At 41.7% G+C, this 15116-nt stretch overlaps 1 protein-coding gene across 2 annotated transcripts in view; it reads left to right on the top strand.

The window, feature by feature from the left end:
• RAB3B (RAB3B, member RAS oncogene family) overlaps nucleotides 1-13396 on the top strand; it is a 50808-nt gene extending 37412 nt beyond the window's left edge. For both annotated transcript variants that reach the window (XM_015636857.3, XM_015636856.3), the window contains 3 exons: nucleotides 2999-3117; nucleotides 8257-8381; nucleotides 11466-13396. In XM_015636857.3, the coding sequence (XP_015492343.1) occupies nucleotides 2999-3117; nucleotides 8257-8381; nucleotides 11466-11653 (432 nt within the window). In that variant the 3' untranslated portion in view covers nucleotides 11654-13396. The remainder of the gene's footprint in view (nucleotides 1-2998; nucleotides 3118-8256; nucleotides 8382-11465) is intronic.
• Nucleotides 13397-15116: the final 1720 nt, after the last annotated feature.

Raw genomic sequence — 15116 nt, 5'->3', positions numbered from 1 at the left:
TCACATCTCTCTGTTGTAGCACATGGCTACCAGGGCAAGGGTATGAACAATCTTTATATACTATGAGATACAGGATGCATTTCCCTTACACACACTCCCTCTGATAGTCTGAGAAAGCAGGCACACGATTCACACCCAGTGAATATGTAACTTAGCTTTCTAATGATTTAAGTGCACTGCCCACATAGGACAGGTTATGACTGAGCAAACACATACATCCCTTGGGGTTCTGTACCTCCTGCAGCCCCATCTCTCACTAATGCACATCCCCATGCACAGGGGGATCACAGACATTATACTGAGACAAGTAAATCAGATTTACTAAATTCCAGAGCTTTCAGGCAATAGCACAATTTGACTTTTTCAGTCCAATTCCTCAGTGAGCTGGGGCACTGAGGTGGTATCAGGACAGATTTTGGAAGTCACCCTGTGTGTCCCTTGAGGCTTCTTCCCAGGGCAGCCTGCATGTATGTCCCCAGAGCTGAGTCTTTGCTCTGGGCCATTGTCAAATTTAACTTCTTTCCAAATTATTCTGCATGTAACTTGACAATGCATCTTGCAGTCACTGACTGCCTGGTCACAGCCTCATGCCCTAAGCCAGAGTGAGCACTGGTTAAACACAGAGGAGAAAATAAGAGGTGAGATTTGGAAGGCAGATGAACCTGTGAATGCAGGTATCAAACAGTAATGCTGTGAGCATGAGAAGTGGAGAATCCTGACTTCCTATGGATTTGTTTGGTTTTGTTGGTTGCAGAATCTCTGAAGTTACTGATTTAGGGCCTTCTCCTAGTGAGACACAAAGCTGGCCTCTCTCATGTGAATCCTTTGGTGTTTGGAAAAGATAATCATCGAACTTCAACTTTTTTCACAGCTAAGGTATGCTCTCTTCACCTCACCAACTGCTTTTTGTGGCATATGTAAAAACATTTGAGCACATGTTCCCTCAGCCAGATTTGATCAAGAGTGTCTGTGTGGAGACTGATGTTTTAATAAGCCTCATGTCTTTAGGAAATCAGGCTAAAAAGCAAAAATCAGCTATCATCTCTCTGAATAAAGGAACAATACTATTACTGCTGAGACCTTCCTTGCTTGAAGAAATATAGTTAGGATCTAGTTGTCATAGCTGGTTTAGCCGTTCAGCAGCTTAGGGGGGATGTGGTGTCAGTGAATATGAGAGTGCTCTGTGATGAGTTTATCACTGGCAGGGAGAGAAATGGTCACTCAGGCTGCAGGGTGGAGCCCACCTCATCCTGATATTCCCACCTCTGATCTGTTGGTCAGGAGGGAACAGACCAGTTCCTCATCCAGTGTGCAATGGTTCATCGTGATCAGCCAATGTCTTGAAACAAACTACAGGTCTACTCGTCTTGATCTACTCTGTCTTGAAACAAACGCACAAGTTTAAGGGGAAAAAAATCACATATTTTCCCAGTGAACTGGTGGAAAAGCAGCAAGATTCCTGCTGCACAGCCTCTCCACTGGGAAATTCACAGCATGTTACAGCTGTGGATAGTCTCACAGTAGTGCAATAGCAGAGACTTTTTAAGCAAGCTGTAGGGAGCTTATTTACAACTGCTGTCATCCTGCAGAGAGGCTCTGTGATGTTCTGGTGCAGAACAACAGGCGGCCACAGACTGGCTGCTCCGTGTTCTGCAAGGGCCAACTCTGTCTCTTGCATGCAGCAAAAACAAAGCTGCAAGTATGGGAATGATGGGCAGGATGATTTTAAGGCTGAGTTTCCCCCCCACTGTCTCTCTCCTGGGGATGTGGTGATGTGCTGTGTCTGATCTCTACTCCTGCAAGAGCGCCCTATGTGGATTTATTTCACTCTTCCACCAGTTACATGGTTGTTAAGTCCTTTTGGGTCTTCTTCTTTAGAATTTTAATCACATTTTAAGCCAGTGGCAGCAATGCTTTCTTCAGTCTGGGTTTTGAGGGACTGAAGGATGGTTCATTTTAGAACTAACTCATCAGAGCAACTATAAGTTGACACCTCATACTGAGCACACACTTTGAAGGCAAAGCCTTTTGCCTCCCTGCAGCTGTTTCACAGAGCTGCCATTTGCCAAAAGGATGAAATGTGTTCAAAAGATAGACACCTTCAGAGTGAGAGAAACAATCAGCACAAGACTTCTCTCCTTGGTTCAGAAGGCAGGTCTGGAGGGAATGGATTGGGTTGTAGGTTCTGGTGTAGAAATATTTCTCAGTTTAAAAATAGGCTTGCAAAATGTAAAGGAAAAGTTCTTCTGGCATCCAACAGATGGTAGTTGACATGTTTTCTAGCTGTCACAAGTCTTCCAAAATTCTTCTGTTGCATATGCCAGAGTTTCACCTTTGTGCTGCCCAGCTGAATGCAGAAATGACAACTGCAGGTGGAGGAACTCTGCAGGAACTCTATGTGTAAACAGAATTAAGATGAACCAACAGAAGAGGATTGATTGACCTCATATTAGTATGTGCACCTCAGACTCTGTAATTGGGATATTTCACATTAAATTCACTTTTTATAATAATGCTTATTGCATCAAATCTTTAATTTTTGTCTCTAACCTGAGGCAAGAAAGGAGTCACCCACAGCATCTACCTCAAGGACATTTTCCTGACTGTGACACTAAATTGCAACATATAAATGTTTTTGGCCTGAAACATTCCTGGACTCCTTATTTTGCCTCTGCTTTGAAGTGTCAGCTTTCAGTGAACTCTGCTAACATTCTATTATTGCATTGGGGCTGAGGCAGAGAAGAGCAATTAAAGGGTTGACATCTTTGGTATTTTTTTAATAGTACATGTGTCAAAATGCATCTAACAAATCATGGTTGATGCAAAAGCCTAATTAATGCTAAAATGTAAGTAGAGTTCATTTCAGTTGGGAGCAACTGAGAACTTTAAAATGTATAATAACAAAAAGTGCTTGACTTATTTTAGATATAGGACCTAATTACAGCTTTTGCTTCTGAGAACTGAAGTCTTAAAGCCTAAATGTTCCTTTATGTTGCAGGATACAGCTGGACAAGAAAGATACAGGACCATCACTACAGCCTACTACCGAGGAGCCATGGGCTTTGTCCTCATGTATGATATCACCAGTGAAGACTCCTTCAATGCTGTGCAGGACTGGTAGGAAATACTGAAATACTGTTGTTAATGTTGGGTTTGTTTGGATTTTGGCCAATTCTCTCCCCACAATTATTTATTGAGAACATGAGACATCCCAGCCTCCATCACCATATTCTTTCTTCTTCACCTTAATAATTTGATTTATAAATGTTCCTTAGAAAAAGTTCTACAGCTTCACTTTAATGAAGAGGTTGTAATTCAAATATTGTAGCATACTATAGTATTTATGAATTACAAAATAATAAATTTCAATTTATTGTGAAGAAATTAATCCTTTAATGCTTTTTTTGGGTTTACGAGATTTCTAGATGCTAAAAATACAGATTAACAGTGGTTGTTCAATTCATATGTCAGAATTTGGGGAAAGGCTGTGTTTCTCCTCAGTAGTGCCCTGTGACTCCACTCAAATACCATGCAATCATTTCTGCTGCTTTGCTGGTTGCTTATTACTGCAGATAAGAATGGTCACTGTGTGAAGAAGGGCAGTGCAGTGGTTAATGTGGTCTCCTGAGTCAGACTGGTTTGCAGTGATCTCAGTGACATCCTGGCTGTGGCACTGGCTCACAGCATCTGGCTCAGCCTGGCTTTCTGCAGAACACCTATTCTGTGTCCCCTAAGCCAGGCTGTAACTCAAAAGCTGCAACAATGTGGTTTGCTGTTTCAGGTGATTTGTCTTTCCTCCAAAGCTGCCCAGTTTTTGTTCTCTCTAATCACTAAAGCAGTTGGTCATGAAGGTCACATTCAAGATACAGTCTCCATTTCACCCCCCCATCCCCAATACCATAACACCAAATTAACTGCAGCCCCATCCTGAGCAGCCCTTCAGCACCTTGTCCTTGAGGAATACATTCTTTTCTTGGTAGAAACACAAACCCAAAGGTTTTGCCAAAACCAGTTTCATCCATCAAGTTTTGCTCACCAAGTTCAGATGAAGCTTTTTCTGCAAGTGTCTGCACAGGGATGTTTTCCATACGAGTGCAGGCATGTGAGCTGGGGCAATATCTTTCACTAAACTATAAATATTTCCAGCTTGTTTCCGTGATGAAACAAGATCCATATGACCATGCAGTTAATCTACCTGTCTGTCTGTTGGTCCTGCTCTACTAAGTTTTACTTACCAGTCATACATTAGCAAAGTATTACCAAGTCTCCATCTCTGAGCTGCTACTATTTTAAAGTTTGCACAGGTGAAGTTTAACCTGAAGCTTTATGTTGGAAGCAGTCTAAGGTCTGTTCCTTCAAAGGCACTGGTGTGAGAATAAGAACTGGGAAAGGTCAGCTCTGTCTGTTTGACTTCACATCTTCCTGTGCTGCGGGAGCTGCAGGAATATCTTTGCTAAGAGCACCTTGTCAGCCAAAGGACAGAGGTGAACCATCAGGGTGTTTTTCCTCTGTATGTCAGGAATCTTTCCAACCAGCCTTAAGGTTCTGAGCCCAAATGAGGTAGTGAGATGGATAAAAAGGACCATTTCCATCCTTCATGAAGCTTGTCCAACAGAGAGATGAGGGCTACAGCCAAGCCAGCATCTCTGGGCCAGCAGAGTCCTCTAGTGGCTATTGTAGCTGGGAGATGATCTTACCCCAGTCTGCTTCCTAAACTTCCAAAGGCACAAGAAATGGAGAAAAAAAGCTTTTGGCTGGTGCTGCTCTATTGATGTCTGCCATTTTCTAGCATAGCAAGTAAGATTTTTTTGGTTTTGTTTTTTGGGGTTTTTTTTTGTGTTTTCCCTCCACCACTCTGCATAATACACTTATGATTAAAAAATCTTATTACACTGGATATGGTCTTCAGTCAGGAGCTGTACTCTCCACAGAAAATTAAGGTGTCTACTGCTTGAGCTCTTTTATCTCCATCTCTGCTTCATTGGCATGTGACTGTTTTAACAGCCTTCTGATGGGGCCTCACCTATCCACAAGGGAAATGAGAATATTCCTCCCAGTCTGCCAAATGATTTCTTTTCTGGGAGATCTTTTACCCTCACTCTTCTTATGAGGGGGCTGTCCTGAAGAGGCTCCTGGTTTGCTTGGTGTCACTCAGACCTCTCCTAAACCAAGTAAAGGCACTTTCCTGAGTGAGAGCATCATGGCTGTATAGCAGGTATTTAAACAAACTCCCCAAGTAAAATATGAATGCAAAGCAGAGTCTTTCCTTCATTCACATGAATCACCCCAATTGATGATGATGATCTTAGAACCACTGAGAAAGAGACATAATTTAAATGCATTTGTGGATACCTGGAATATGACTTGTTCTCTTTTTCACTTGAAAATGTACAGCACATTGTATGAGAAACCTTAAAATATTAAACCTAAGTGATTTTCCTTACTGCAGTGTGGCAAGAGTTCAGTCAGGTTATTTTACAAGAAAAAATATAAATAGGCAAACACAAAGACTGGTTTTAACTGATATTTGAAAATAAGTATTTATTTCCTTTGAATATATATTTCCTGTAGTGTGAGAGAAAGAGTTAAATGAGTTTTCATAGCTTTCAGCTCAGTTTCTAGATTTTTTTTTAGTATTTCTTGATAGCTGTTATTTGATGTTGGGTTGATAGTTTTGTGTGTGGATAAATCAGTTATTTATACCTCATTTGAAACTGCAGTGGAACTAAAATATACTCAGTACTTGAAACTGTAAAGTAAATAGAAAATATTATGGAAGCTCTGCTTTGGACAATCTAGACAATTTCATAGAAGGGAAATAAAAAATGGTAAAATTTAACTTAGATACAAGTGTCAGCTGGGTTCACAAATCATCAGCATTATTTATCTTTAACCTGCACTGGGTTGTTGATATCTCCACGTAACTGTAAACCTGAGACTATTTCTCTTCTAAGCATGAAGCACAAAGTTTGTGCTTTATGGTTAATTTGGGGAATTCAGCACAAACAAGGCACAGTATTTTATTGTGTCACAGAAATGTTTCTCCCAGTGTGCAGCTCCACCACACAAGCCTTGTATTTATTCATTTATCTTTCAAAAGCATCTGGAAATTTTCTGCCTTTCTTTTTGTATGGGCATCAAGGTTTCTTTTATGTGTTCTTCATAACTTTTTTAGTTGGTAGGTTGTTTTTCATTCCTAAGAAGAATAAAGATTGGTCTATAAGAGGTTTTCCACTAATTTGTACAAGACAAGGAGATGGATGTGTTTCTCTGGGAGATCCTTTGTGCTGTTTGTGTCTTTTTCATTTTCTAAGTAATTCTGTTTAAATAGTTAAAATTTGGCAGTGTGTCCCATGTGATGCCAGGGGCTGAAATAAATCCAGAGGCTGAACTGTGAATAAGAAGAGAAGCCTGCTTTTAGTTATTTTAAATTGAACCTGGCAAAACTATTTTTCCCTATTGCTTAGGGAGGGAGACTGGGGAGATTTCATCTTCCTTGGCTTTTGGCTGATTTCTGTAGTTATCCCCTTCTCTGATGAGCCTTGAGAAACCCGAGTCCCACAGAAACTCATCCCAGATTCATATTAGCTCTCACAGGGCTTGTCTACATGGAGACCCTCAAAAGGGTGAGACTGGAGGAGCTAAAATTTGGATTGGAGTGAGTGCCTTTCCAGGAGGACAGGGAGAGTAAGAAGCTGCATTGCACACAGTGTTTATTTTTGCATGTTGCACTCTGGGTCTGGGCTTGGGTGAGGTTCCTGTTCTCCTGGGCAGTCCAAGCAGGCAGCCTCTTCAAGGCAGGTTGCACAGTGAAATGACCTCTTTTTCCCAGTTGTCTGTGGAGTAGCATAGCTGGCTGCCTTCCATGGAAAAAAAGCAAGCAAGCAACTCAGACTAATTAAAATTGTCTTTAGTTGATCAGAGCTGGAGGCTGCTGCTAATTCAAAAGAGAAGGAATTAAGTGCTTTATTGTTAAGGGAGTTCCAGGAAACTTACACAGAAGTAAAAGTTTGAGTGGACTTCTGGCTCTTCTGGGAAGTGGCAAATTTGCCTGAAACTGTAGTGTCCTGCCTGGAGTGGTGGTGAGCTGGGGCAAAGAGTGGGAAGGTGAGTTAGGGAGTGGAAGATGGAGGAGAGGAGTAGATGGCTTCTGGCAGTGCAGCCTAATTACCCTTGGGGAGGAGGGAGCCTTCAAAGATAGAGCTGACTTGGTGAAGATAAAATAGGTTGTGTGGGTCTGAAAAGATGGATGAAAGTGAATGCTACCGAGCTAATAATGTGCTGCTGGCTCTGGGACACCTCTGGGATACCAAGGGTGGTGGGAGAGAACTGACCCCTCAGGATATGCAAAAAAAATTTCTGTTTTGTCATGGAAAAAACTCTAAAAAGAATAAATGTAAGGTCAGAGTCCTAGGATCCATAGTGAGCTCCACTCCCATTTCAGCACATGAGTCAGAGAAAGCTTTAGAGGCTCCAAGTTCACCTGAGTGCCCAAGTTCCCATGCACTACATCCCTGTGCCACTGAAGTTAGTGCTGGTCTGCCATTGCAGCTGCTCTTTCCTGCCTCAGGTATCCTTTAGTCCTGCTGGGTTCAAGTATTAGCTCACAGAGCTTTGCTTTGATCTCCTGTCTTCCCAATTTTGTACATTTCTGTTTCTCTTTCGCAGTTCTTTCCATGTTTCTATGTGATTTTTAGTCTCCATTAGGTTTTCCTGTTTGAGCAAAGACAAGTTGATGGTTCCATCTGTTCTTGTGGTGTTAAAAACTAAAACTCTACAGCAAAACATGCTGTAGAAAACAAGAGAATTATTGTTGTTCTGTCTTATATATGAAATTGTAAGTCCAACATGAAGTGTGCATCTACAGCTTTCTTTGTGGGACAGTATCCTTAAGAGCTGTAATTGATTGTTGTTCCTCTGACAGATGAGAGCTGAAGGAGAATAAGCTTTACAAAAAGCCTTTTTTGCCCCTAATCTGAAAAAAATTACTTGATTCAGTTTTTTATCAGGATCCTGTGATCTTTAAAACACTTGCAAAATCTTAGCAAGAAACTTTATTGTCACATGAAGTTAAGGAGTGGTAAAATAGAATGGGCTGCATTGTTGTTTTGTGTGTAAGCCTGGTCATTTGTCCTTGAACCAGCACAGTCTGGGGATGTTGATATTGTCATTAAAGGTACTTGTTTTCATATTTAATATAGGATTGTATTTTGGCACAGCTGATGGAATGTAACAATCTCTCTTGACCTGCTGTAGGGCCACACAAATCAAGACTTACTCCTGGGACAATGCACAAGTGATCCTGGTTGGAAACAAATGTGACATGGAGGATGACAGGATTGTTCCTGTGGAGAAGGGGAAACATCTGGCAGATCAGCTGGGTACATGGAAAGCTTTTCTTTCCACCTTTTTTCCTCTGCTTCTTTTTACTGTGTTGCTTTCAGTTTATACAGTAATAAGTCCTTCCAGCAGTAATACTTCAATGATGGTTTCACAACTAAGAAGTGTTAATATATTCTAGATTCATATTTGACTTGTTTTGTGCTCATTAGGCCAAGAATGCTTGTAGTGTTGCTGTGTTTATAACGGTGATGCCTAGTGGTGGAAGATAGATAAAGTTTATCTGAAGAGAAAAGCTTTTATTACCTCAGCAGAACAAAAAGAGAAAAAACTTTCATAAACATAATTCTGTGTCTGGGTCTCCAAGTACCATGTACTCATTAGAAATCAATTCAAACATTGATTTTTATTGAAGGTTTTTTTTTTTTTAACTAAACTATGAAAAAGAAAGAAGTTTATATATCAGAACTGAAGAATTGAGTAAAATATATTTTAAAAATGTACTAAGCTTCTCTATTCAGGTAAGAAAATGACATTATGTTATTGATGTGGGATAGAAAAAGCAAAACAGTTTCCATTGAGAGGAAGCTGTGATTGCAATGAAAATTTTATAATGAAGAGCAAAGTAAACTCATATGACTTTATAATTTATTTATCACTTTTCATTATCTATTATATCATATGAGATATTTTTAATATGAAATCAGGGCTCTGTGTTAAAATTTAACCACACTGTTGTCTTCTGTTAAAGAATTCAAAGTAACAAGTAAATCCTGTTAAATTTTCATTCAGGTAATAGTGGAGATCCTTACAGTGGGCATAAATGTCTAGCTTGTAAGAGCAGAGGTTCTTACCAGACCCCAAGGAATTGCCATCTTCCTCAATTCATAAAATCCTGTGTTGTCTTCAAGTGTTAAACAGAAATTGGAGGGTGCATAATAAACTGTTCAATTCAGGGTACTGGAGTTCCAGGACACACTGCATACACTGGTCTAGTTTAAAGTGTGGCCTTGAAAGTGTAAATTCTACATTTGGCACACACAAAGGGGTCCCATTTATGGCTGGAGCCTTGAGGCACTGCCATGCTAAACAAATAACAAGTCAATATGAAATTAGACCCATTGTTACTATTGTAAGAGTAAATCTTTACATGTAGGATTGGAAAAGCAAACAAAGATATGGTTAGTTTGCAAAATCTTTTTTACCCACCAGAATTTAATTTGCTTTTGAAAAATATGAATGTAAATAAACTTGGTTCATGGCTTGCAGACTCTCAGAAAGGTTTTGGATGCATGTGTGTTCACCTGTTTCACAGGAATAATTACACTGCTAGTGATTGAAATTTTGTCCAGACCAGTGTAGCAGCAAATAGAGAGTTTAATTTGAACTCCCACTCCAATTTGGACTTCCAGTGGTTTTTTTCTCCTCCCAAAATTTGTCTGCTTGTTTCAATACAAATTTGGTAGCTAGAATCTGAATCCTTTACGTGTGGGACACTTCAAAACACACACACTGAGAGTTACCATAGCAACTGATTCCATCAATAGGAAACTGTTTTGCAGAAGAATCCCCAGTGCTGCCCCAACCTGGTGCTTGTCCAGTTCACCCTGGAGAGAGCAGCCCAACAGCCTTTGGGAAGTGCTGTCCCAGCTTTGTTCTTCTGTAACCTCCCAGCTTCCTAAACACTCTTTTTGAAAGAGCTGATCTTTTTAAATAGATCTGATTTTATCAGTTTTTCCTTATAGTTACTATGCTAATATGTACAGCATTATATGAAATTATTTTGTTAGTTTGTGGGAGGGATCTAATTGGCTATTGACTGCTTGAAGTGCTAATGTGCATCATAATGATTCACATAAAGGTTATCCCTCAGCATATTTATCTAAGTTTGCATAGTGACATTAACATAATTGAAATAATTCCCTAATCAGATTAAGAAATTGTTATTAGCCTGAATGTGAACTGAACCAAAACAGATTAGTTTAGCAGAACCTAAGCCAATGTTGGGCTAGCAGATACCTAAGTGAAATTTTCTGATTTCCTATGCTTTTTATATACATTTTTATTCATCATCAAAACAGCAAGTGTGGCAGACAGAACCCTTGTCTGATGCAGGGCAGCCCTCCCTGTTTGCTAACAAGGCAAACATCACCATCACTTTACCCCTTGTCCCATGAACCTTAAAAAGGGTCCAAATGGGGTGAGTACCTACTTATCCCACACACTGAGGTGACTCAGCCTGCCAGTGGTGGCAGACTAATCAGTTAAGACAAATGTTCTCTTTGTTTGTGGCAGAATCAAATGAAACTGATGGAATGCAGAATATCCCCAGAATGAAGCACAACAGAACGGAGCTTATTGCAAAATGAATTCTCTGTGGTGCCTCAGCTCTCGCTGCTGGCAATTTAATAACCCAACAGAAGCAACAGCCTGGTTGGCCCTCAAGGCCTCTGGGGTGAGGGAGATAAGGAAATGCTTCACAGTTCAGGGCATTTCTGCTGCTGAGGCAGGGCCTGGCTGTCTGTCAGAGGCTGCTTCTCCCCTAGCCCCGGGTGGCAGTGGGAAGCAGCAGGAGGAGCTGGTGCCATCCCCTCCTTGCTGTAACTCCAGCCTTACTGGTCTGGTTTTTTTAATCAGAAAAGGTCAGTGCTTAAAGAGTCAAGGAGCATTTTGCTTTTGAGCACAGAAGTTGGTCAGCAGAAGGAAAGCAATCCCAATCTTCTCGTTCCGGCCTCTACCTTTGCCAGAGGGGAGCAGGGGTTGGTAGAGCTTGGCCTTTGGCAGGGCTGTGAGGAGCCCAAGGAGGTTCCCCACACCTTGCTGGCCACCAGCTGCAGCCCAGGGGACCTGCACTGATGAAAGGGGCAGAATTGACTCACCCTGGGTTTACCCTTATCTACAGATGTGCTTACCAGGGAAGGATCCATTTATCCTTTTCACTCTTAATGAAGCTTGATAACTTTTAAAAGTATTTCTGCTCACTGTTCTGAGATTCTGGGAATCAACTGACTTTAAGGACCATCTGATGTCTTGTTTTCCTAAGGTAAATCCTGAAATAAAAGGTGTTTTAAAAACCATCATGATCATCCATCTCAGTTGATAATTTTTGTTCACTTTTTTCCCAGGTTTTGACTATTTTGAAGCCAGTGCCAAAGAAAACATCAACGTGAGGCAGGTGTTTGAGCGTCTCGTGGATATAATCTGTGAAAAGATGTCGGAGAGCATAGAATCAGACAATTCCAGGGGCACTTCTGGAAGGAGCATGCGGCTCACAGACAACCCTCCCCCTTCACAGCAGAACTGCTCTTGCTAGTAACCTTTCACACTGAGAAATGTCCTTCTCCCCGATTAAATTTTATCTTTTCATTTGTGGTGGTGCATTATCATGTAGTTCAGAGGCAGAAGTGTCTGTTGTAGGAAACTGGTATGTTTGTTTAATGTGCTGGAGTGTTAATATTATATATTTCCTCATTCAATAATTTAATAATCTGAAAAAATATTGTAAGTGCACCTCGTGTGAATGTGAGTTACACTGAAGAATAATAATTGTGTAGTGATGCAAATGTTATTTCTACAGAGAATGTTGCATTTTTTAATTATAAATTCCTCTATTGCAGAAACAGTGTTTTTGTCAAGAACAGCAGGAAGCACAAAAACCAATTAGAAGGGATCAGGTCTAAGAGAAGAAAGGGGAAAATCTCTTATAAAGCAAGAATATGCTTTTGTATTAAACATAAACAAATTTTCTAAAAAAATCAATCCCCAGATATTTTGAGAATCGTTGCTGTCCTTCAGACATGGAGCTCAGCTTTTCTGTAGGATGGAGCAGAAAGCAGAGCATTTCTGTCTGATAGTGTGAGGTCCTCCAGAGTGTGAAGAGTAAGGGGGGCTGGATTTTGTGTCAAGTCTCTAAACAGATGAAAAACATAGGGAGGAATCAAAGCTGCCAGGCTGGGGAGGAGGAGGCCTTGCAGCCATCCCTGCAAGGTATTTCCTTCCCTGTGCTTTGGCTGGTGCTGAGTGAACAAATAAGAGCCCTTCCAGGGCCTGCACTTGCCTCCAAACTTCTCCAGCACAGCTTGCAGAGCGCTGGGGATGTTGCTGTGTTTGGCACATTCCTGTCTCCAGTCCTCTCTCCCCAGAATGTGACTGTCCTGCAGCCTTTCCCATCCTGTAGTTTTACCTCTCCAAGTCTGGGTCTTCTCTTGTCAGCTGCTTGCTGGTGGATGTCTTGCAGGATGAAGGAGAAGGGGAGGTGGCTGCTGAATGCTTAGTTGGAGGCAAAACTATGTAAGACAGGGAATAGCACTGTCTCAGAGAGATAAAAATATCAGAAGCCAAAATGTGAGTGTTGGCAGGTATTTGTGCCAATATTGTTAGATTTCATTTCTGCATTTTGTTGTTGATTTATTTTTTAAATCTTATTCTAGATGGGTGTGGGGGGGGCTAGATTTTCTGGGTTCTGATTCAAGCACAAAGTATAATTTAAGAAAAGTAAGAGTGACTAATAAAACACAACTGGAAATGAAACATGGCAAAGACATCCTGTTATTCTGTGAACTTTTTGTGGCATCATGCTTTGAAGGGAGGCAAAATTTTTAAACTAAGTATGGAGAGAAGTTGGCTGTCTGAAGGGGAAAATTCTGGAAAGTTTTATGGCTTTATCTTTGGTCTGTGATCTCCTCTGAGGGGACTTCCTGATGTCAAGAATGGGAGTAGAGTGCCTGCCCACTGCCCTGTAATGTGCTGGATCATGACACCAGTGAGTGCTTTTGTAATTTCCTTCTGTTGTGTCTCAAAGTGTAATAGCTCTAAGAAGAAAAGCACAAAATTCTGGACAAAAATGCAACTCTTTTGGAGTGGTTTGAGCTCATTGTGCTAAAGGCTTAGATCCCTCTGTTTGTCACTTTTGGGAATCTCTACTGTGATGTGTTCTGGGTGTGTGTGTGATCTTGTCCTGGGAGTGTGATTTGTGTAGTGCTGGGACTGTGGTTGTTGTATCTAAACCCCTGAAACTGCAAAATAAAGAGAAATGTACTCATTGGGTGTGGCCAGAGAGCTTGTGTCAATTGTGTTTCTTGCATTAGGAATCTTTCTAATGCTTTAAAAATACATCAAACTACATTGATCTTTCTTTGACATGGTGATGGTCTTTGAACCCAGCAATCTGGAATCACTGTGTAGTTTTAAAACAGTGAAGAGAAGGACTATTTGGCCAATAAATGCATAGTGTTGTGTTCCAATTGTAGAAAAAGCAAGTTTTAGGGCAACTTGTGTAACTAGCAATAAAATAAAAAAAAAAAAAAAATCCACATCAGATTTTGAGCTGTGCAGATATAACTTAGTACCTCAATGCAAATAATGATTAGTCAGCTCAGCAGCTCCCTGATAAAAGAAAATTGATTTAGCAGAAATGGAATTTCATTCTTTTCTTTCATTTATTCTTTTTTTTTTTTTTTTCCCTAGCAAAAAAAGACATTTCCCTTTCTTACCCAATATATAATTGTGTTTTGTTGTGTTCTGGTCAGGTCAGATTGGCTTCTTTAAAGAATACAAGTGCATTCCACGCCCTTCAAGCTAGGATGGGCAGAATTGGTTTTCACAGAACAAGCCAGCAAGTAGCTACAAGGCAGTCTGAAGAAGAGAGTTGGGAATTCTACCCTGCCTGATACTGCATACATGGAGAAGCCTAATACTTTTTGCAGAAATCCTGCAGAATTTATTTCCAATAATGAATCAAACCATCACAGGCAACTGATACCTATCTGCATTAATATATATTTTTGTGTATCCCATCACCTTATGTTTGCTGTGAAGGAATACAGGGAAAGCCTTTTGCCTTAAATGTCATGCAGCTGGTTTCAGTATCAGCCGTGAGTCAGGAGTAATTGTTACTTGTATTAACTTGTAGGGGGAATGGCAGAATGTGAGACGCTGATTTGTCAGGGCAAGGGAAATAAACGCTGAAGGCAAACTGGGAATTTGTGATGTGGGCTTGGGGAGAGCCCTGCGTTTGATCGGCAGCTCCACAGGATAGCTGTGTTAATAAAGCAGCCTGGTTACAAGGTAAAAAAGAGGCACTAGTGTGAAAAGAAAGGCGACAGCTCATCACAAGCGTCTCTATGGTTTGTACCAAACAGTAGCGAGCGTGCCGTACTCAGCCAGAGCCATAGAGAAACCCTGGGATTAGAGATGGGTCTTGGCTTCCATCTGGTGGAGAACTAAAGCACTGGACAGACATCTAGGCTGAATTATCGCCCAGTTACCTCAGGCTCGGCCTCTGATGCCGCACCCTGGCTCTCAGCACCTCCTCTGGAGGGAGCGCGGGGCCCGCGGGGAGCGGGGCGGGACGGACGCGGAGCGATGCAGAAAGGCCGCGATAACCCAGGGGCCTGGCGGTGCCCTTGGGAGCGCCGGGGGATCCGAGCCGGGAGGCAGAGGAGCATTCCCGCTGCCGCTCCATCGGCACGGATATCCACGGAGCGGAAAGAGTAGAGAGCTGCCGAAGTGGCCGCGTACAGAACAAAGTGTGGTTTCTGTTCAGCAGCCGCGGGTGCTGCGCTGTTCGGGACACACCGCGTTCCACCACAGCGGCAACTGCGACCCGGGCAACCCCGGCCCGCCACGCCGCCGACAGCCGGCCCCGATAGCTGATTGGTGCTTATAGACTTGAGCGACAGCCAGCCCGACCAATCGGTGAAGGAGCTGGGGACAGGAGGCTGGCTTCCGCCAGCTGGCTGTTGGACTATTCCAAGGCAAAAGCAGGGGAGCACAGC

Source organism: Parus major, chromosome 8, assembly GCF_001522545.3.
Source record: "Parus major isolate Abel chromosome 8, Parus_major1.1, whole genome shotgun sequence".
Taxonomy (NCBI): Eukaryota; Metazoa; Chordata; class Aves; order Passeriformes; family Paridae; genus Parus; species Parus major.
The sequence above is the reverse complement of the archived record's forward strand: the minus strand, read 5'-3'. Positions and strand labels throughout refer to the sequence as shown.